Genomic DNA, 22,608 nt, shown 5'->3' on the forward strand with positions numbered 1-22,608 from the left:
GGACTATGTGAAAAGACCAAATCTACGTCTGATTGGTGCACCTGAAAGTGATGGGGAGAAAGGAACCAAGTTGGAAAATGCTCTTCAGGATATTATCCAGGAGAACTTCCCCAACCTAGTGAGGCAGGCCAACATTCAAATTCAGGAAATACAGAGAACACCACAAAGATACTCCTCTAGAAGAGCAACTCCAAGACACATAATTGTCAGATTCACCAAGGTTGAAATGAAAGAAAAAATGTTAAGCGTAGCCAGAGACAAATGTCAGGTTACCCACAAAGGGAAGCCCATCAGACTAACAGCGGATCTCGCCGCAAAAATCCTACAAACTAGAAGAGAGTGGGGGCCAATATTCAACATTCTCAAGGAAGAGGATTTTCAACCCATAATTTCATGTCCAGCCAAACTAAGCTTCATAAGTGAAGAAGAAATAAGATCCTTTACAGACATGCAAATGCTGAGAGATTTCATCAGCACCAGGCCTGCCTTACAAGAGCTCCTGAAGGAAGCAATAAAAATGGAAAGAAACAACGGGTACCAGCCACTGCAAAAACATGTCAAACTGTAAAGACCATCAATGTTATGAAGAAACCATCAATTAACCAGCAAAACAAACAGCTAATATAAAAAAGACAGGATCAAATTCACACAAAACAATATTAACCTTAAATGTAAATGGGCTAAATGCCCAATTAAAAGACACAGACTGGCAAATTGGATAAAGAGTCAATACCCATCTGTGTGCTGTATTTAGGAGACCCATCTCACATTCATATACACACATAGGCTCAAAATAAAGGGATGGAGGAAGATCTACCAAGCAAATGGAAAACAAAAAAAAAGCAGGGGTTGCAATCCTAGTCGCTGATAAAACAAAATTTAAACCAGCAAAGATCAAAACAGACAAAGAAGGATATTACATAATGGTGAAGGGATCAATACAACAAGAAGAGCTAACTATCCTAAATAGATATGCACCCAATACAGGAGCACCTAGATTCATAAAGCAAGTCACCAGAGACCTACAAAGAGACTTAGACTCCCAAACAATAAAAACGGGAGACTTTAACACCCCACTGTCAACATCAGACAGATCAACAAGACAGAAGGCTAACAAGGATATCCAGGACTTGAACTCAGCTCTGCACCAAGCAGACCTAACTGACATCTACAAAACTCTCCATCCCACATCAACAAAATATACATTCTTTTCAGCACCACATCACACTTATTCTAAAATTGACAACATAATTGGAAGTAAAGCATTCTTCAGCAAATATAAAATAACAGAAATCACAACAAACTGTCTCTCAGACGACAGTGCAGTCAAATTAGAATTCAGGATTAAGAAACTCACTAAAAACTGCAAAACTACATGGAAACTGAACAAGCTGCTCCTGAATGACTACTGGGTAAATAATGAAATGAAGGCAGAAATAAAGATGTTCTTTGAAACCAATGAGAAAAGACACAACATACCAGAATCTGTGGTGCACATTTAAAGCAGTGTGTAAAGGGAAATTTATAGCACAAAATGCCCACAAGAGAAAGCAGGAGAGATCTAAAATTGACATCCTACAATTGCAATTAAAAGAACTGGAGAAGCAAGAGCAAACAAATTCAAAAACTAGCAGAAGGCAAGAAACAACTAAGATTAGAACAGAAGAGATGGAGACACAAAAAACCCTTCAAAAAATCAATGAATCCAGAATTTGTTTTTTTGAAAAGATCAACAAAATTGACAGAACACTAGCAAGACTAATAAAGAAGAAAAGTGAAGAATAAAATGGATGCAATAAAAAATGATAAAGGAGATATCACTACTGATCCCACAGAAATACAAACTACCATCAGAGAGTACTATAAACACATCTATGCAAATAAACTAGAAACTGTAGAAGAAATGGATAAATTCCTGGAAACATACACCTTCCCAAAACTAAACCATGAAGAAGTTGAATCTGTGAATACACCAATAACAGGTTCTGAAATTGAGGAAATAATGAATAGCCTACCAACAAAAAAGGACCAGGACCAGATGGATTCACAGCGGAATTCTACCAGAGGTACAAAAAGGAGATGGTACCATTCCTTCTGAAACTATTCCAATCAATAGAAAAAGACAGAATCCCCCCTAACTCAATTTATGAGGCCAGCATCATCCTGACAAAAAAGCTTGGCAGAGAAACAACAAAATAGAATTTTACACCAATATCCCTGATGAACATTGACGCAAAAACTCTCAATAAAATACTGGCAACCCAAATCCAGCACCACATCAAAAAGCTTATCCACCACAAGCAAGTCAGCTTCACCCCTGGGTGAAGACTGGTTCAACATGTGCAAATCAATCCAAATCAATAAACGCAATCCATTACATAAACAGAACCATCGACAAAAACCACATGATTATCTCCATAGATGCAGAAAAGGCCTTTGACAAAATTCAACAGCCCTTCATGCTAAAAACTCTCAATAAACTAGATATTGATGGAATGTTTCTCAAAATAATAAGAGTTATTTATGACAAACCCACAGCCAATATCATACTGAATGGGCAAAAACTGGAAGCATTTCCTTTGAAAACTGTCACAAGACAGGGATGCCCTCTCTCACTACTCCTATTCAACATAGTGCTGGAAGTTCTGGCCAGGGCAATCAGGCAAGAGAAAGAAATAAAGGGTATTCAGTCAGGAAAAGATGAAGTCAAATTGCCCTTGTTTGCCGATGACTTGATTATATATTTAGAAAACCCCATCATCTCAACCCCATGTCTCCTTAAGCTGATAAGCAACTTCAGCAAATTCTCAGAATATGAAAGTTTTCAATGTGTAAAAATCACAATCATTCCTATACACCAATAACAGACAGAAAGCCAAATCATGAGTGAACTCCCATTTACAATTACTACAAATAAAATAAAATACCTAGGAATACAATTTACAAGGGATGTGAAGGACCTCTTCAAGGAGAACTACAAACCACTGCTAATGAAATAAGAGAGGACACAAACAAATGGAAGAAATTTCCATGCTCATGGAAGTCCTTGCCCATTCCTATGTCCTGAATGGTATTGCCTAGGTTTTCTTCTAGGATTTTCTTCTAGGGTTTTTATGGTTTTCTGGTTTTAGGTCTAACATTTAAGTCTTTAATCCATCTTGAATTAATTTTTGTATAAGGTGTAAGGAAGGGATCCAGTTTCAGCTTTCTACATATGGCTAGCCAGTTTTCCCAGCATCATTTATTAAATATGGAATTCTTTCCCCATTTCTTGTTTTTGTCAGGTTTGTCAAAGATCAATGATTGTAGATGTGTGGTGTTATTTCTGAGGCCTCTGTTCTGATCCATTGGTCTATATCTCTGTTTTGGTACCAGTACCATGCTGTTTTCGTTACTGTAGCCTTGTAGTATAGGTTGAAGTCAGGTAATGTGATGTCTTCAGCTTTGTTCTTTCTGCTTAGGATTGTCTTGGCAATGAGGGCTCTTTTGTGGTTCCATATGAACTTTAGTTTTTTCCAATTCTGTGAAGAAGGTCAATGGTAGCTTGATGGGGATGGCATTGAATCTATAAATTACCTTGGGCAGTATGGCCATTTTCACGATATTGTCTTCCCATCCACGAGCATGAAATGTACTTCCATTTGTGGTGTCCTCTTTTATTTCACTGAGTAACTCTGCTTGAAGAGGTCCTTCACATCTCTTGTAAGTTGGATTCCTAGGCATTTTATTCTCTTTGAAGCAATTGTGAATGGGAGTTCACTCATGATTGGCTCTCTGTTTGTCTGTTATTGGTGTATAGGAATGATTGTGATTTTTGCACATTGAAAAATTTTGGGCCGGGTGCGGTGGCTCAAGCCTGTAATCCAGCACTTTGGGAGGCCGAGACGGGCAGATCACGAGGTCAGGAGATCGAGACCCTCCTGGCTGACACAGTGAAACCCCGTCTCTACTAAAAAATACAAAAAAACAGGCCGGGCGCGGTGGCTCAAGCCTGTAATTCCAGCACTTTGGGAGGCCGAGACGGGCGGATCACAAGGTCAGGAGATCGAGACCATCCTGGCTGACACGGTGAAACCCCGTCTCTACTAAAAAATACAAAAAAAACTTAGCCGGGCGCGGTGGCGGGCGCCTGTAGTCCCAGCTACTCGGGAGGCTGAGGCAGGAGAATGGCATAAACCCGGGAGGCGGAGCTTGCAGTGAGCTGAGATCCGGCCACTGCACTCCAGCCTGGGCGACAGAGTGAGACTCTGTCTCAAAAAAAAAAAAAAACTAGCCAGGCGAGGTGGCGGGCGCCTGTAGTCCCAGCTACTGGGGAGGCTGAGGCAGGAGAATGGCGTGAACCTGGGAGGCGGAGCTTGCAGTGAGCCAAGATCACACCACTGCACTCCAGCCTGGGCAGCAGAGCGAGACTCTGTCTCAAAAAAAAAAAAAAAAAAAAAAAAAGAAAAATTTTGTATTCTGAGACTTTGCTGAAGTTGCTTAGCAGCTTAAGGAGATTTTGGGTTGAAACGATGGGGTTTTCTAAATGTACAATCATGTCATCTGCAGACAGGGACCATTTGACTTTGTCTTTTCCTAATTGAATACCCTTTATTTCTTTCTCTTGCCTGATTGCCCTGGCCAGAACTTCCAACACTATGTTGAATAGGAGTGGTGAGAGAGGGCATCCCTGTCTTGTGCCAGTTTTTAAAGGGAATGCTTCCAGTTTTTGCCCATTCAGTATGTTATTGGCTGTGGGTTTGTCATAAATAACTCTTATTATTTTGAGATACATCACATTAATACCTAGTTGACTGAGAGTTTTTAGCTTCAAGGGCTGTTGGGTTTTGTTGTATGCCTTTTCTGCATCTATTGAGATAATGATGTGGTTTTTGTCATTGGTTCTGTTTATGCAGATTAAGTCTGCAGAAGCTGCCTTTTGTTCAGCTATGCCCTGCCCCCAGAGGTGGAGTCTAAAGAAGTAGGCAGGCCTCTTTGAGCTGCGGTGAACTCCACCCAGTTTGAGGTTCCCAATGGCTTTGTTTACCTACTCAAGCCTCAGCAATGGCAGACGCCCCTCCGCCAGCCTCACTGCTGCTTTGCAGTTCGATGTCAGAATGCTGTGCCAGCAGTGAGTGAGGCTCCACGGGCATGGGACTCTCTGAGCCAGGCATGGGATATAATCTCCTGGTGTGCCATTTGCTAAGACCATTGGAAAAGCACAGTATTAGGGTGGGAGTATCCCCATTTTCCAGGTACGGTCTGTCAGGGCTTCCCTTGGCTAGGAAAGGTATTACCCCAATGCCTTGAGCTTCCTGGGTGAGGCGATGCCCTGCCCTGCTTCAGCTCACGCTCTGTAGGCTACACCCAGTGTCCGACAAGCCCCAGTGAGATGAACCCAGTACCTCAGTTAAGAATGCAGAAATCACCCATTGTCTGAGTCACTCATGCTGGGAACCGTAGACTGGAGTTGATCCTACTTGGCCATCTTGGAACCTTTATCAACTAGTTATAAGTATTCTTAACTTACAACAATATAGTTGTTTGCATCAGTGAAACAAAAATCCATTTTCTATTTTTTTTTTTTTTTTCTGGGACATAGTCTCACTCTGTCTGTGGTTGGCACGCAGTGGCATAATCTCAGCTCACTGCAACCTCTGTCTCTCAGATTCAAGTGATTCTCCTGCCTCAACTTCCTGAGTAGCTGAGACTACAGGCATGCACCACCATGGGCAGCTAATTTTTATATTTTTAGTAGAGATGGGGTTTCACCATGTTGGTTAGGATGATCTTGATCTCTTGACCTTGTGATCTGCCCACCTCAGCATACCAAAGTGCTGCAATTACAGGTATGAGCCACTGTGCCCAACTGAAAAATCCATTTTCTTCTGCAGTGAAACACAATAGAAAAATGCTAGTTCTTTTACCACAGCTTTAACTGGAAGGATGTGTTTTCCTTTAAGAAATCAAGTTTAAGTTGCAAAGCCAGTAACAGCCTCTTGGGAAAGCTGGTCTCATACCTTGTCTACACAGTCCTCATACAGAATTCCTGGCCTATGGTGAGTAAAAAAAATGTCACTTTGTAACAGAATCAGAAACAGTCTGCTCTTGGAGCCTCAGAAACACAGGAGTTTAACCAACTCACAGGTATTTAAGCGTACAAATCCATGGCTTGGCCCAGCTTTAAAAAGTCCTATCTAAGATTTCTTTCGGAACAGAGTTCCATCAAAGCCTATCAAAAAGGCCTATGGAGAGATAGTTATTCTTGCTGCACTATGGCCAAATAGGCTGAGCATAATACTAAAGTCTATTTTGCAAACAATTCAGACTCTTGTGAGTTGTTTTTAACAAAATCTTAAAAAAAAATTATGCTTCAAAACTTATCATACATTTCTCGTGAACTTCTAGTCTCATTCATTGTTTTAAAGTTTTTGATGACATTTTAAACTAACCCTGCTTATTCCTGAAAGCCAACCAGAAATCTCTGCCTGTGGCTCAGAAAAAAAAGAAAGGGATGGGTAATGTAAAAATCTAAATCAATACTCTAGTTCTAAGCAATTATTCTGTAAATCTGGCTGGGTGATGGTAATAAATAAGGTGCCAATAACTCACAAGTTTTTTTTTTTTTTTTTTTTTTTTGAGACGGAGTCTCGCTCTGTCGCCCAGGCTGGAGTGCAGTGGCCGAATCTCAGCTCACTGCAAGCTCCACCTCCCGGGTTTACGCCATTCTCCTGCCTCGGCCTCCCGAGTAGCTGGGACTATAGGCGCCTGCCACCTCGCCGGCTATTTTTTTGTATTTTTTAGTAGAGACGGGGTTTCACCGTTTTAGCCAGGATGGTCTCGATCTCCTGACCTCGTGATCCGCCCGTCTCGGCCTCCCAAAGTGCTGGGATTACAGGCTTGAGCCACCGCGCCCGGCCCACAGGTTTCTTTTATCAGAAAGTAAGATCAAGGGAGCTAACCAAAGCCAAGTCTCATGCCCCCAAATCTTAGCAAACATAACTATAGCTACCAGTTATCGGGGTGTGTCAGCAGCCTCAACATTTTTAGACTTTTCCTACCCTCCTTATTTCATTTCATTGCATGTCCTCTACTAAACCAGATTGTTTATTTTTGCCTAAAAACTATCAAGCTCCAAGTGGTAATGCAAATGGAATGATGCATAAACACGTTTCTTTTGAGACACTTAAACCAGCCCTGGAAGAAATTCTAGCTGCTGTTTTCTACACAGCACCCCTCTCCAGCGAGGAATAGCCAAAAATATCAATGCCTATTCTCCCTAACAGAAGTTAGGGTCTCCACTCCTGAGAGGTGACTGAGAGGGATTAGCTAGCTAGCCTAAGGTAGACAGCGAGGGAAGGGTCCTCAGAGAGCCCCCAACCCATGAGTCAGTGCCTCATAACCACATACCTACCAACCTAGGCAAAATGGCACACACCTGAAATCCCAGTGACTCAGGAGGCTGAGGTATGAGAATTGCTTGAACCTTGGAGGCGGAGGTGGCAGTGAACTGAGATCACGCCATTGTGCTCCAGCCTGGGTGACAGAACGAGACTCAGTCTCAACAAACACACACACACAAAAACCTCATCTTTCATCAATATTTTAATAGTTTTATGTCTGAGTACTTAAGCCTCAAGGACAGGACCCTGGATGATGATAAGAGCATATTTAAATTCATAAAGTAAAAAATGACCATCGGAGTCTAATAAGTGATGAATACAGCAACATAATACTTCACAAAATCATTCTGGGTATGTTTGACAAACAAGAAGGTTGCACAGGACCTTCTTCTGCTACTCATGTGAAGTGTTCTTCTCTCTCACTTTAGTCTCAATTCCCAACCTTACAACTACCTCATACTCACATACACAGAATGAGAAAAATTAAGAAGGCCATGATTCACATTTTATTCTATTATGTCGTTTCCATATTGCTGTTATAATTGTGTTGAAGTGCACCCTCTTTCACCAGAACACTTTTGTGAATGTGAATACACTGACACTGGAGAAGACCAGCTCAGCACACTCACCTGAACGATCCCTTTGCTTTACAGGCATTAAAAATGCCTTCGAGGAGTGACAGTGACTGCGGATTGAGTAGAGTTATACATTGAAAAACATTTGTCAATTGTTTGAAGATTACATTGCACAGTCTACAACTTTTAAAATATAAAATGCATAGCATAAACACTGCAGAAGAAAATAGAATAAAAATGAGGGAGTTGACCACAAAAGACAGCCAAAGCTGTATTATAGCAATATAGAAAAATATATATCTACTGTCAGAAGAAGGTAACTTGAAGTATTTCAGAGATGTTCTCTAACAAACTAAAAATATTTTTAGTTTTAGATTCTGTAAAAAATATTTAAGCATTTTTAATTTTCCAAAAAATGTGAGTGCATACTTTGTCAACTTAGTTTTTCTGAACAATTTAAATATAATAGAGTAAAATAATGTATTTAAAATACCTTTTCTGCTAATAGAGCAGTTTAAAGATTAAAAAAGTAAAATTTTACAAAATTATATGCTGACCAATTTAATCAGAAGCTTCTTTCTTACAACTGTGAGAAATGACACAAAGATTCAACTTTTATGTTGGGCAGAAGAGAAAATGATTACCGGGGCTAGAAAATTGTTGTTTCACTAATCAATGTTGATTTTTATTGCTATAATGTCTCAGATCATGTTAATAATAAAGTAATGGCCTTGATCCAAAAATTTGTTTAAAAATTTATTGTTTCAATCAGCCAAAATATTAACGAAAAGAAGGCATAGAAATAAAGGCATTTAACAGTCAGAATTTATAGTATAAAATTAAAATGTGTCTAGAAATACAAAGAAAAAAAGAGATGTATAAATAAGAAAAGGAAAAAAAGTAGATTACTTACAATAGCTAAGGTATGAAATTAACCTAAGTGTCCATCAACAGTTGAATGAACTTTAAAAAGTGGTATATTTACACAATGGAATGCTCTTTATTCCTTAAAATGAAAGAAGTCTTAGAGGTGGGCTCAGCAGTCTGTATCTTAGTAAGCCTTGCAGGGACTCTGGTGCATGCTGAAGTTTGAGTATCACTGAAATGGATAGTGTCAATTTGATTGCTGGGTCACCATGTCTGAATGTTAAGAACATCTGGAGACAGACCAGTAAGTATATTGTAGCTCTTTCTCCAGCCATAACCTGAAAGTCTTTGCTTTCCCTTTGCCTTGCACCATGATTGTAAGTTTCTTGAAGCCTCTGCAGCTGTGTGAAACTAGAAAAAGATGCACACCCAAAAGCCTCATTACAGTTTTAAACACAGTTGTGGAAAAGAAAGCAACCCAACCTGGTGTGAAGATGAGAATGAATACCTTTATGATGATCTACTTCCAGTTAATAGTGATTCGAGAATTCTTAAGACAGCACTCAGCCACCAATGCCAATGAATAAGATTTTGCATCACAGTTGAAATCTGTTCACCACTCCTTTTGTAGATGTTCTGAATTGTGTACCAGAAGTCAAGCGTTATTGGGATCCCACCCCCAATATTTCAATGTAGCTTCTGTTTTCCCTAAGTGTCGGGCAGTCTGAGAAATAAAAAGAGTACAAAGAATTTACAAAGAGTACAAAGAGAGGAATTTTGCAGCTGGGCCTCCAGGGGTGATGTCACATATTGATAGGACCGTGATGCCCACCTGAGCTGCAAAACAAAGATCATATGCTTCTGATGAAACAGGGCAAGGACAAAAGCAAAGATCACAAGGCAAAGGGCAAAAATTAGAATTACTGATTTTTATTTTCTGAAAGATCTATTGACAGTAATTGTACCCTTAATGCTTTTATTTAGTATGAACTCTCTGATGTTTAATAAGATGTGAGAAGATATTAGTGGCATTCAAAATTTTTTTTTTCCAGAGTTGCCCAGGCTAGTATAAATGCTTTCCTTTGCAATAAGGCATGAGCATTGGTTAAATGTTTTGCCACACTGTTTATTATAGCAGTTTTCTTCAGTATGAGTTATTTTACCTACAATCAAGTGTGACAGCCATTTAAAGGCTTTATCACATTCTTCACATTCCTAGGATTTCTCATCAGTATGATTTCTTTTATATTCAGAAAAGTCTTGAGGTGTTGCCAAAAGCATTGTCACATCTTTCAGGTTGTAGAGTCTGGTTTGTAGAGTCTGTTAAGAATTGAGGATCTATTAGAGGCTTTCCCACATTCTTCACACGTGTATGGTTTCTCTAGAGTGTAAGTTGTCTTATATGTAGTAAGCCTTAAGGACTGGTTAAAGGCTTTGCCACATTCCACACAATTGTAGGAATTCCCTCCAGTATGAATTACATGAATGTTTAGTAAGGATTGAGGAACAGTGAAAAGGCTAGCCACGTTTTTCACATTTGTAAGGTTTCTCTCCAGTATGAATTCTCCTGTGTTTAGTAAGGCTTGAGGATCAGTGGAAGGCTTTGCCACATTCTTCACATTCGTAGGGTTTCTAGTATGAATTACCTTGTGTTTAGTAAGGACTGAGAACTTACTAAAGGCTTTGCCACATTCTTCACATTTGTAGGGTTTCTCTCCAGTATGAATTACCTTATGTTTAGTAAGGATTGAGAACATACTAAACCCTTTGCCACATTCTTCAAATTTGTAGAGTTTCTCTCCAGTATAAATTTTCTTGTGATAACTAAGGTTTGAGGGCCACTTATAGGTTTTGCCACATTCTTCACATTTGTAGAGTTTCTCTCCATTATGAACTACCTTATGTTTAGTAAGGATTAAGAACATACTAAAGCCTTTGCCACATTCTTCACATTTGTAGTGTTTCTCTCCAGTATGAATTACCTTATGTTTAGTAAGGATTGAGAACATACTAAAGCCTTTGCCACATTCTTCACATTTGTAGGGTTTCTCTCCAGTATGAATTTTCTTATGATAACTAAGGGTTGAGAACCAGTTAAAGGCTTTGCCACATTCTTCACAATTGTAGGGTTTCTCTCAAGCATGAATTCTCTTGTGTTTACTAAGGCTTGAGGGCCAGCTGAAGGCTTTGCCACATTCTTCACATTTGTAGGGTTTCTCTCCAGTATGAATTTTCTTATGTTTAGTAAAGATTGAGAACGTACTAAAGCCTTTGCCACATTCTTCACATTTGTAGGGTTTCTCTCCAGTATGAATTACCTTATGTTTAGTAAGGATTGAGAACATACTAAAGCCTTTGCCACATTCTTCACATTTATAGGGTTTCTCTCCAGTATGAATTTTCTTATGATAACTAAGGGTTGAGGGCCAGTTATAGGCTTTGCCACATTCTTCGCATTTGTAGAGTTTCTCTCCAGTATGAATTTTCTTATGATAACTAAGGGTTGAGGGCCACTTATAGACTTTGCCACATTCTTCACATTTGTAGAGTTTCTCTCCAGTATGAATTACCTTATGGTTACCAAAGACTGAGAAAGAGCTGAAGACTTTACCACATTCTTCACATTTGTAGGGTTTCTCTCCAGTATGAATTTTCTTATGTTTAGTAAAGATTGAGAACGTATTAAAGTCTTTGCCACATTCTTCACATTTATAGGGTTTCTCTCCAGTATGAATTACCTTATGGTTACTAAAGACTGAGAAACAGCCGAAGGCTTTACCACATTCTTCACATTTGTAAGATTTCTCTGCAGAGTGAATTTTCTTATGAAAACTAAGGGTTGAGGACCACTTACAGGCTTTGCCACATTCTTCACATTTGTAAGGTTTCTCTCCAGTATGAATTTTCTTATGATAACTAAGGGTTGAGGGCCACTTATAGGCTTTGCCACATTCTTCACATTTATAGGGTTTCTCTCCAGTATGAATTTTCTTATGATAACTAAGGGTTGAGCGCCACTTATAGGCTTTCCCACATACTTCACATTTGTAGAGTTTCTCTCCAGTATGAATTACCCTATGTGTAGTAAGGATTGAGAACATACTAAAGCCTTTGCCACATTCTTCACATTTGTAGGGTTTCTCTCCAGTATGAATTTTCTTGTGACAACAAAGGGTTGAGAACCACTTAAAGGCTTCGCCACATTCTTCACATTTATAGGGTTTCTCTCCATCATGAATTCTCTTGTGTTTAGTAAGGTTTGAGGACCAGCTGAAGGCTTTGCCACATTCTTCACATTTGTAAGGTTTCTCTCCAGTATGAAGTACCTTATGTTTAGTAAGGATTGAGAACACACTAAAGCTTTTGCCACATTCTTCACATTTGTAGGGTTTCTCTCCAGTATGAATTTTCTTATGATAACTAAGGGTTGAGCGACACTTAAAGGTTTTGCCACATTTTTCACATTTGTAGGGTTTCTCTCCAGCATGAATTCTCTTGTGCTTAGAAAGGTTTGAGGACCAGCTGAAGACTTTGCCATGTTCTTTATATTTGTAGAGTTTCTCTCTGGTATGAATTACCTTGTGTTTACTAAGGACTGAGAACTTACTAAAGGCTTTGCCACATTCTTTACATTTGTAGGATTTCTTTCCAGTATGAATTCTCTTATAATAAGTAAGTGTTGAGGACCAGTTAAAGGCTTTGCCATCTTGTTCACATTTGTAGGAATTCTCTCTAGTACAAATTCTTTTATGGTGAGATAGGTGTGAAAGCATGCAAAATGATCTGACATATTCTTTACATTTCAAAAGTTTCTTTCCAGTATGTCTTGTCTTATGTCTGTTTGAATTTGAACGTTTATTAAAGACGTTTGCATATTTGCCACATTGAAATACTTTGCTCTGTGTAGTTGTCAAACTCTGGTTAAGCCGATTATAACCTTTTTTGTGCACCTTACACTCATCCACATTGGTACAATCAATTTTTAACTGTAAATTCTCACGTCCACATTTTTCATATTTTCTCAATATCACTTTTTGGAGAGAATCTTCTATGCCCTGCTCTGGCCAAAGGTCTTGAGCAAAATGAGAACATATAACTGAAAAGAAATAAAAACAACAAATTAGTCCACTTATTAGACTCAGATAAATATAGTTTCCAAATCTAACCTATAAATTATTCAAACTACATAAGCAAGATGACATTGCAAATGACACAGGCCCTAATTCTTCACAGACATATAAATGTAATGAAAACATACAGACCAAAATACGTATGAGGATAATTTATACATGAGTTAAGTGTGTGCAGTGCCTGAATTAAGCCCAATGCAAAGAGCCACATAGAAAAAAGAAAAGTTTGTTAAATTTACCCAATACAACTCTTTCTGCTCCTCAATATTACCTAGTTCCTTCAGAAGTAAATTGTCAACTTGTTTGTTTGTTTGTTTGTTTAAGGAAAGTAAAATATTGGCATATACGATTTAATTTCTGTCTTCCACGGTCCTTACCACACACTGGTTTCTGTCTCCCACGACAAAAAGTGCTGACAGATATGGTGATATACTTTGAAATGACACTTTTGAGTCTGCTGAGACCAAAGGTAAATGCACTGCAGCAGAGCACTGCAGTGCTGCAGAGAGAGAACAGGTGTACCAAGTGATTACTTTTCAGAAGAAACATAAATAATCTCTCTTAACTAAAACTAAACACAAAATTTCAGACAAGACAAATCTGAAGACGTTTGAGAGACCCACATAATCTCTAGCCAAGATCATTATTTTCTGACTCAGGACAAAGCTACATTATAAACTTTGTGACAGGTAGCCTTTTTAAATGTCCAAATCTCAAAGATTACAATCTATACAAAATAGGGCAATATAATCTCATCAAAAATATTATAAAATTTTCATAAAGAAACCATTAAAATGTATACACTAATTTTAAAAACTGAATAACATTTGGTGAGTGAAATAGGAAAACAAAAGAGTATAGAAAATCAGAAAAATGAGGATAAGAACAAAAATAACCAGTGAATTGTCAATAAAAGATTTGCAGGCCAGAAGAGAACTGCATGATATAGTCAAAGTCCTAAAAAAAAAAAAAAAAAAGAAAAAAAAATAGCAAACAAGTGAGAATAATACCATCAGCAAATCTGTCCTGTCTAATAGGAAAAAACAAACAAAAGAAAGAAACTTTCATAATAACTAAATTCTTAAGAAGTATATTGGGACTGCATATGTCTTCCATAGGAAACATGACGAAAGCAGTTCTTACCACTGAAAATAACATAATGCAAGAAAACAACATCTAATCATATAAAAATACATTATTTTCTAGAAAAGATATGCACATACAAAAAATTGAATTTCTAGCATTATTCTAATGGTGCAGAAAACATTTTTAATTATTCTCTAACATTTGAGAGATAAAAGCATAGGAATTATTATAAACATCTGTTAATGAATATACAACATAAATAGATAAACTTAGCAACATCAGTGACAAATTTAAGGGCAGACATAATCAGGAAGAATTTTTTATGCAACCAAAGTTAATTTTTCACCTGATTAAAATATGTTGTTGTATTTTTAGAGGTTTTATGTAATCCCCAAGATACCACACACATAAAAACTATATACATATACAAAAGAAAAATAAGAAAGTGAAAGCATATCAATACAAAAATCAGAAAGAAACAAAGGAAGACAGAGAGAGAAAATGAGGGACAACATGCAAGAATCAAATAGAATAGGTAATAAAATAAAAGTAACGCCTTCACTTTCCAAAATGTATTTAAATATATGGAAAATTAACTTTCAAATCAACAGATTTTTTATAGATTTATTAACATTTTTTCTTTTGAGACAAAGTTTTACTCTTGTCGCCCGGGCTGGAGTGCAATGAGACTATCTCAGCTCACTGTAACCTCTGCCTTTCAGGTTCAAGAAATTCTCCTGCCTCAGATTCCCAAGTAGCTGGGATTACCAAAGTCCACCAACACGCCCAGCTAATTTTTGTATTTTTAGTAGAGATGGGGTTTCACAATGTTGGCCAGGGTGGTCTGGAACCCCTGACCTCAGGTGATCCACCCACCTTGGCCTCCTGAAGTGCTAGGATTACAGGCATGAGTCACTGTGCATGGCCTATTAAATATTTTAAATATCAAGAACCAACTTGCCTTTCTACAAGGATCAGTTGAAATCTAATATTAAAAAGGCTCAAAGTAGCAAGATGGAAGTAGACATTTCATGCAAATATTAATCAAATGAGAGTAGAATAAGTCAAAATAATATTACACAAGCTAAATTTTTAGTCAAGGACTCATATTTTATAAAATGCACTTGACAGTGAAACTCCAAAGAGACAAAGAAAGATATTAAAAATAATAGATTAAGTGGGAACCTGTGAAAACTTTGAATACGTGTGTGTGTGTGTGTGTGTGTGTGCGCGTCACACAGGATTACAAATATATAAATCAAATACTGACAGAATAGAAGAAACACAAGGAGAGCAATATAATTATAGTAGGATATTATTATACCACACTTTCTGTAATAAAAATCAAAATAGAGGAGGCTGGCAAGATGGCCGAATAGGAACAGCTCTGGTCTGCAGCTCCCAGGGTGATCGACACAGAAGGTGGGTGATTTCTGCATTTCCAACTGAGGTAGCCGGTTCATCCCATTAGGACTGGTTGAACAGTGGGTGCAGCTCACTGAGTAGGAGCCAAAGCAGCGTGGGACATTGCCTCACCGGGAAGTGCAAGGGGTTGGGGAACTCCCTCTCCTAGCCAAGGGAAGGGTTTAGGGACTGCACCATGAAGCACAGTGCTCTCCAGCACAGATACTGTGCTTTTCCTGTGGTCTTCATAAGCTGCAGACCAGGAGATTCCCTCCGGTGCCTATGACACCAGGTCCCTGGGTTTCGAGCACAAAACTTGAAAGCACAAAGACTGAACTGGGTGGAGCCTACCGCAGCTCAGCAAGATCAGACTGTATCTCAAGATTCCTCCTCTTTGGGCAGGGCATCTCTGAAAAAAGAGGCAGCAGCCACAGTCAGGGGAATATAGATAAAACACCCATCTCCCTGGGACAGAGCACCTGGGGTAAGGGACAGCTGTGAGTGCAGCTTTAGCAGACTTAAACATCCCTGCTGGACAACTCTGAAGAGAGAAGTGGATCTATCAGCACAGCATTCGAGCTCTGCTAAGGGTCAGACTGCCACCTCAAGTCTCCTGATGCTCTGCTAAGGGTCAGACTGCCACCTCAAGTCTCCTGATTGAGACTCCTGATTGCCACCCGTGTCTCCTGATTGAGAGACACCTCCCAGTAGAAGCTGATAGACACCTCGTACAGGAGAGCTCTAGCTGGCCTTTGGCTGGTGGCCTCTGGGACAAAGCTTCCAGAGGAAGGAACAGGCAGCAATCTTTGCTGTTCTGCAGCTTCCACTGGTGATACCCAGGCAACCAGGGTCTGGAGTGGGCCTCCAGCAAGCTCCAGCAGATCTGCAGCAGAGGGTCCTGACTGTTAAAAGGAAAACAAACAAACAGAAAGGAATAGAAGCAACATGTACAAAAAGGATGTTTACTCAGAGACCCCATCCGAACGTCATCAACATCAAAGACCAAAGGTAGATAAATCCATAAAGATGGGGAGAAGTCAGCGCAAAAAGGCTGAAAATTCCAAAAACCAGAATGCCTGTTCTCCTCCAAAGGATCACAACTCATCACCAGTAAAAAAACAAAACTGAATGGAAAATAAGTCTGATGAATTGACAAACTCAAATTTGACAAATTTCAGAGGTGGGTAATAACAAACTTCTCCAAGCTAAAGGAGCATGTTCTAACCCAATGCCAGGAAGCCAAGAACCTTGAAAAAAAGGTTAGATCGATTGCTAATGAGAATAACCACTTCAGAGAAGAACATAAATGCCTGATGGAGATGAAAAACACAGCATGAGAACTTCATGAAACATGTGCAAATATCAACAGCTGAATTGATAAAGTGGAAGAAAGGATATCACAGATTGAAGATCAATTTAATGAAATAAAGCAAGAAGACAAGATTAGAGAAAAAAAAGAATAAAAAGAAATAAACAAAGCCTCCAAGAAATATGGGACTATGTAAAAAAAGACCAAATCTATGTTTGATTGGAGTACCTGAAAGTGACAGGGAGAATGGAACCAAGTTGGAAAACACTCTTTAGGATATCATCTAGGAGAATATCCCCAACCTAGCGAGACAGGCCAACATTCAAATTCAGAAAATACAGAGACCACCACAAAGATACTCCTCGAGAAGAGCAACCCCAAGACACAGAATCGTCAGATACACCAAGGTTGAAGTGAAAAGAAAACGGTAGAGGGCAGCCTGAAAGAAAGGCTGGGTTACCCATCAAAGTAATCCCATCAGACTAACAATGGATCTCTCTACAGAAACCCTACAAGCCAGAACAGAGTGGGGCCAATACTCAACATTCTTAAAGGAAGGAATTTTCAACCCAGAATTTCATATCCAGCCAAACTAAGCTTCATAAGTAAAGGAGAAAATCCTTTACAGACAAGCAAATGTTGAGAGATTTTGTCACCACCGGGCCTGCCTTACAAGAGCTCATGAAGGAAGCACTGAACATAAAAAGGAAAGACTGGTACCAGCCACTGCAAAAACATACCAAATTGTAAAGACAATTAACACTATGAAGAAACCGCATTAACTAATGGGCAAAATAACCAGCTAGCATCATAATGACAGGATCAAATTCACACATAACAATATTAACCTTAAATGTAAACATGCTAAATGCCCCAATTAAAAGACACAGAATGGCAAATTGAATAAAGAGTCAAGATCCATCGCAGTGATGTATTCAGGAGATCCATCTCACGTGAAGAGACACACAGAAGGCTCAGAATAAAGGGATGAAGATCTACCAAACAAATGAAAACAAACAAACAAAAAAAGCAGGGGTTGCAAATCTACTCTCTGATAAAACCAGACTTTAAACCAGCAAAGATCAAAAGAGACAAAGAAGGTCATTACATAATGGTAAAGGGATAAATTCAACCAGAAGAGCTAACTATCCTAAATATATATGCACCCAATACAGGAGCATCCAGATTCACAGAGTTAAGTCCTTAGAGACCTACAAAGAGACTGAGACTTCCATATAATAACGGGAGATTTTAATACCCTGCTGTTAGATCAATGTGACAGAAGGTTAACAAGGATATCCAGGACTTGAACTCAGCTCTGCACCAAGCAGACCCAATAGACATCTACAGAACTCTCCACCCCAAATCTACAGAATATACATTCTTCTCAGCACCACATCTAAAATCACTCCTCAGAAAACGGAAGAGAACAGAAATTACTACAAACTGTCTCTCGGACCACAGTGCAATCAAATTAGAACTCAGGATTAAGAAACTCACTCAAAACTGCACAACTTACATGGAAACTGAACTACCTGCTCCTGAATGACTACTGGGTAAATAACAAAATGAAGGCAGAAATAAGATCAAGTCAGCTTCATCCCTGGGATGCAAGACTAGTTCAATATACATAAAACAATTAACATAATCAATCACATAAACAGAACCAGTGACAAAAACCACATGATTATCTCAAAAGATGCAGAAAAGGTCTTCAACAAAATTCAACAGTCTTCATGCTAAAAACTCACAATAAACTAGATATAGATGGAACGTATCTCAAAATAATAAGAGCTATTTATGACAACCCCCACAGACAATATCATACTGAGTGGGCAAAAACTGGAAGCATTCCCTTTGAAAACTGGCACAAGACAGGGATGCCCTCTCTCACCACTCCTATTCAACACATTACTGGAGGTTCTGGTGACGGCAATCAGGCAAGAAGAAGAAATAAAGGATATTCAAATACGAAAAGAGGAAGTCAAATTGTCTCTATTTGCAGATGACATGATCGTATATTTAGAAAACACCATTGTCTCAGCCCAAAATCTCCCTAAGTGGATAAGCAACTTCAGCAAAGTCTCAGAATACAAAATCGATGTGCAAAAATCATAAGCATTCCTATATCCTATACATCAATAATAGAGAGTCAAATCATGAGTGAACTCCCATTCATAATTGCTACAAAGAGAGTAAAATACCTAGCAATACAACTTACAAGGGATGTGAAGGACCTCTTCAAGAACTGCAAACCACTGCTCAAGAAAATAAGAGAGGACACAAAAAATGTAAGAACATTCCATGGCCAGGCGCAGTGGCTCATGCCTCTAATCCCAGAACTTTGGGAGGCCGAGACGGGCAGATCACAAGGTCAGGAGATCGAGATCATCCTGGCTAACACTGTGAAACCCCGTGTCTACTAAAAATACAGAAAATTAGCTGGGCATGGTGGTGGGTGCCTGTAGTCCCAGCTACTCGGGAGGCTGAGGCAGGAAAATGGTGTGAACCTGTCAGGCAGAACTTGCAGTGAGCTGAGATCGAGCCACTGCACTTCAGCCTAGGCAACAGAGTGAGACTTCGTCTCAAAAAACAAACAAACAAACAAACAAAAAACAGAAAACAAAATGCAAGAACATTCCATACTCATGCATAGAAATAATCAATATCATGAAAATGGCCATACTGCCCAAAGTAATTTATAGATTCAGTGCTATCCCCATCAATCTCCCATTGACTTTCTTCACAGAATTAGAAAAAACTGCTTTAAATTTCATATGGAACGAAAAAAAAGCTCATATAGCCAAGACAATCCTAAGTAAAAAGAACAAAGCTGGAGGCATCATGCTACCTGACTTCAAACTATACTACAAGGCTATAGTAACCAAAATAGTATGGTACTGGTATCAAAACAGAAATATAGACCAATGGAACAAAGAGGCCTCAGAAATAACACCACTCATCTACAACCACCTGATCTTTGACAAAGATGACAAAAACAAGCAATGGGGAAAGGATTCCCTATTTAATAAAAGGTGTTGAAAAAAATGGCTAGCCATATGCGGAAAACTGAAACTGGTCCCCTTCCTTACACCTTATACAAAAATTAACTCAAGATGAATGAAAGACTTAAATGTAACACCCCAAACCATAAAAACCCTAGAAGAAAACCTAGACAGTACTATTCAGGACACAGGCATGGACAAAGACTTCATGACTAAAACACCAAAAACAATGGCAACAAAAGCCAAAATTGACAAATGGAACCTAATTAACTAAAGAGCTTCTGCACAGCAAAGGAAACTATCATCAGAGTGAACAGGCAACCTACGGAATGGGAGAAAAATTATGCAATCTATCCATCTGACAAAGGGCTAATATCCAGGATCTACAAAGAACTTAAACAAATTTACAAGAAAAAAAAAAAAAACCACCCCACCAAAAAGTGGGCAAAAAGGATCTAGAACTAGAAATACCGTTTGACCCAGCAATCCCATTACTGAGTATATACTCAAAAGATTATAAATCATTCTACTATAAAGGCACATGAACTCGTATGTTTTTTGCAGCACTATTCACAATAGAAAAGACTTGGAACCAACCCAAATGACCATCAGTAATATACTGGATAAAGAAAATGTGGCACATATACACCATGGAATACTATGCAGCCATAAAAAAAAAAATGAGTTCATGTCCTTTGCAGGGACATCGATGAAGCTGGAAACCATCATTCTCAGCAAACTAACACAAGAACAGAAACTGAAACACAGCATGTTCTCACTCATAAGTGGAAGTGGAACAATGAAAACACAGGGACACAGGAAGCGGAACATCACACGGGGTCCTGTCAGGGGGTGGGGGACTAGGGGAGGGATAACATTAGGAGAAATACCTAATGTAGATAATGAGTTGATGGGTGCAGCAAACCCCCATGGCACGTGTATACCTATGTAAGAAACCTGCACGTTCTGCACATGTACCCCAGAATTTAAATTATAATAAAAAATCATGGCATAAACCCAGGAGGCGGAGCTTGCAGTGAGCTGAGATCCGGCCACTGCACCCCAGCCTGGGTGACAGAGCAAGACTCCGCCTTAAAAAAAAAAAAAAAAAAAAATCAAAACAGAATATCAATAAGGAAACAGACTAATTAAAAGTGGTATAAAACAACTATTTCTGACAGAGGTATAAAGAACACTCGTACACACCTTTCTCAATAGTTCATACAATATATTTCTTGATAGACCATCTCTTAGGCCAAACAAGAAGTCTCAACAAATTTTTTAAAACTGAAATTTTATGAATTATTTTCTATGACTAAACTCGAATGTGAGTATACAACAACAACAACAACAACAACAACAACAACAAAACCTGAAAAACAAACAAATGATCAAAAAAAACCCAAATATGCCAGGCACGGTGGCTCATGCCTGTAATCCCAGCACCTTGGAAGGCCAAGGCAGGCAAATCACAAGGTCAGGAGATCAAGACCATTCTGGCCAACACAGTAAAACCCTGTCTCTACCAAAATACAAAAAACAAGCGAGGCTTGGTGGCACACACCTGCAGTCCGAGCTACTTGGGAGGCTTAGGCAGGGAAATCGCTTGAACCCAAGAGGTGGAGGTTGCAATGAGCTGAGATCATGCCACTGCACTGCAGCCTGGTGGTAGAGCAAGACTCCATCTCAAAAAAAACAAAAATAAGGGCCGGGCGCGGTGGCTCAAGCCTGTAATCCCAGCACTTTGGGAGGCCGAGACGGGCGGATCACGAGGTCAGGAGATCGAGACCATCCTGGCTAACACGGTGAAACCCCGTCTCTACTAAAAAAATACAAAAACCTAGCTGGGCGAGGTGGCAGGCGCCTGTAGTCCCAGCTACTCGGGAGGCTGAGGCAGGAGAATGGCGTAAACCCGGGAGGCGGAGCTTGCAGTGAGCTGAGATCCAGCCACTGCACTCCAGCCTGGGTGACAGAGCGAGACACTGTCTCAAAACAAACAAACAAACAAATATATACATATATATATGAATTTAACAAAACACTCGAGCATGCTCTTAAGCAAAGGTTGTAATGTTAATATTGTAAAGAGGTTCAAACTGCTCAATATATTCTACAAATTTAATGAAATGTTTTTCAAATTTCTCATTGCATTTTTGAAAAAATAGAAACAGCACCCTAATACACTTAAACTATCTGATAAAAGAGGAAGATAACAATCTTATTTACAATAGCACTAAAATAATAAATATCTGAGAACAAATTTAACTGAGGAGCTGAAAAAGTTTTCAAGTGAAATATTTATCAATGAAAAATAATGAGAACACAAACAAATTTAAATATATTTTATGTCTATCAATTCAAAGAATAAACGTTAAAATGCCATATTATCCAAAATGATCTCCAGATTCAATGAACTCTCTATCAATATTACAGTTTTTTTTTCACAGTAATAAAAAATACAATCATAAAATTTACATGAAACTACAAGAAAGTGAATAGGCAAAGCAATCTTGAAGAAAAAGAAAAAAGCAGGACATCATACTTTATACTTTCAAACTTTATTTCAAGACTATAGTAATAAAAACAGGAGAAATGTGCAGAAAAATGAGCCAAAAAAACCCAATCATACAGAAACCACTAGTCTCACATTTCAGAGATGATGGAAAAAGAGAATGTAAAAGATAGTTTAACATGAAGTATCTTAAAATTATGCAGATATCTGTGTGTCCACAAACACAAACAAACAAAAGTCAGATTGTACACTCTCTTGTACGCCATGAACAGTACTTTGGCTGTCACTGTAAACTTGAAGATTACTGAAGGGAAAGAATTCTTAGAAATTTTGAAAGC

General features: G+C 38.8%; 1 protein-coding gene across 1 annotated transcript in view; it reads right to left on the bottom strand.

Moving 5' to 3' along the window:
* Positions 1-9,741: 9,741 nt before the first annotated feature.
* LOC102142182 (uncharacterized) overlaps positions 9,742-22,608 on the bottom strand; it is a 39,565-nt gene continuing 26,698 nt past the window's right edge. Inside the window, 3 exon segments of the mRNA XM_005588598.5 lie at positions 9,742-10,305; positions 10,307-10,458; positions 10,461-12,920. Coding sequence (XP_005588655.4) covers positions 10,117-10,305; positions 10,307-10,458; positions 10,461-12,920 — 2,801 coding nt within the window. The 3' untranslated portion in view covers positions 9,742-10,116.

This window comes from Macaca fascicularis, chromosome 19 (genome assembly GCF_037993035.2).
Source record: "Macaca fascicularis isolate 582-1 chromosome 19, T2T-MFA8v1.1".
Lineage (NCBI taxonomy): Eukaryota > Metazoa > Chordata > Mammalia > Primates > Cercopithecidae > Macaca > Macaca fascicularis.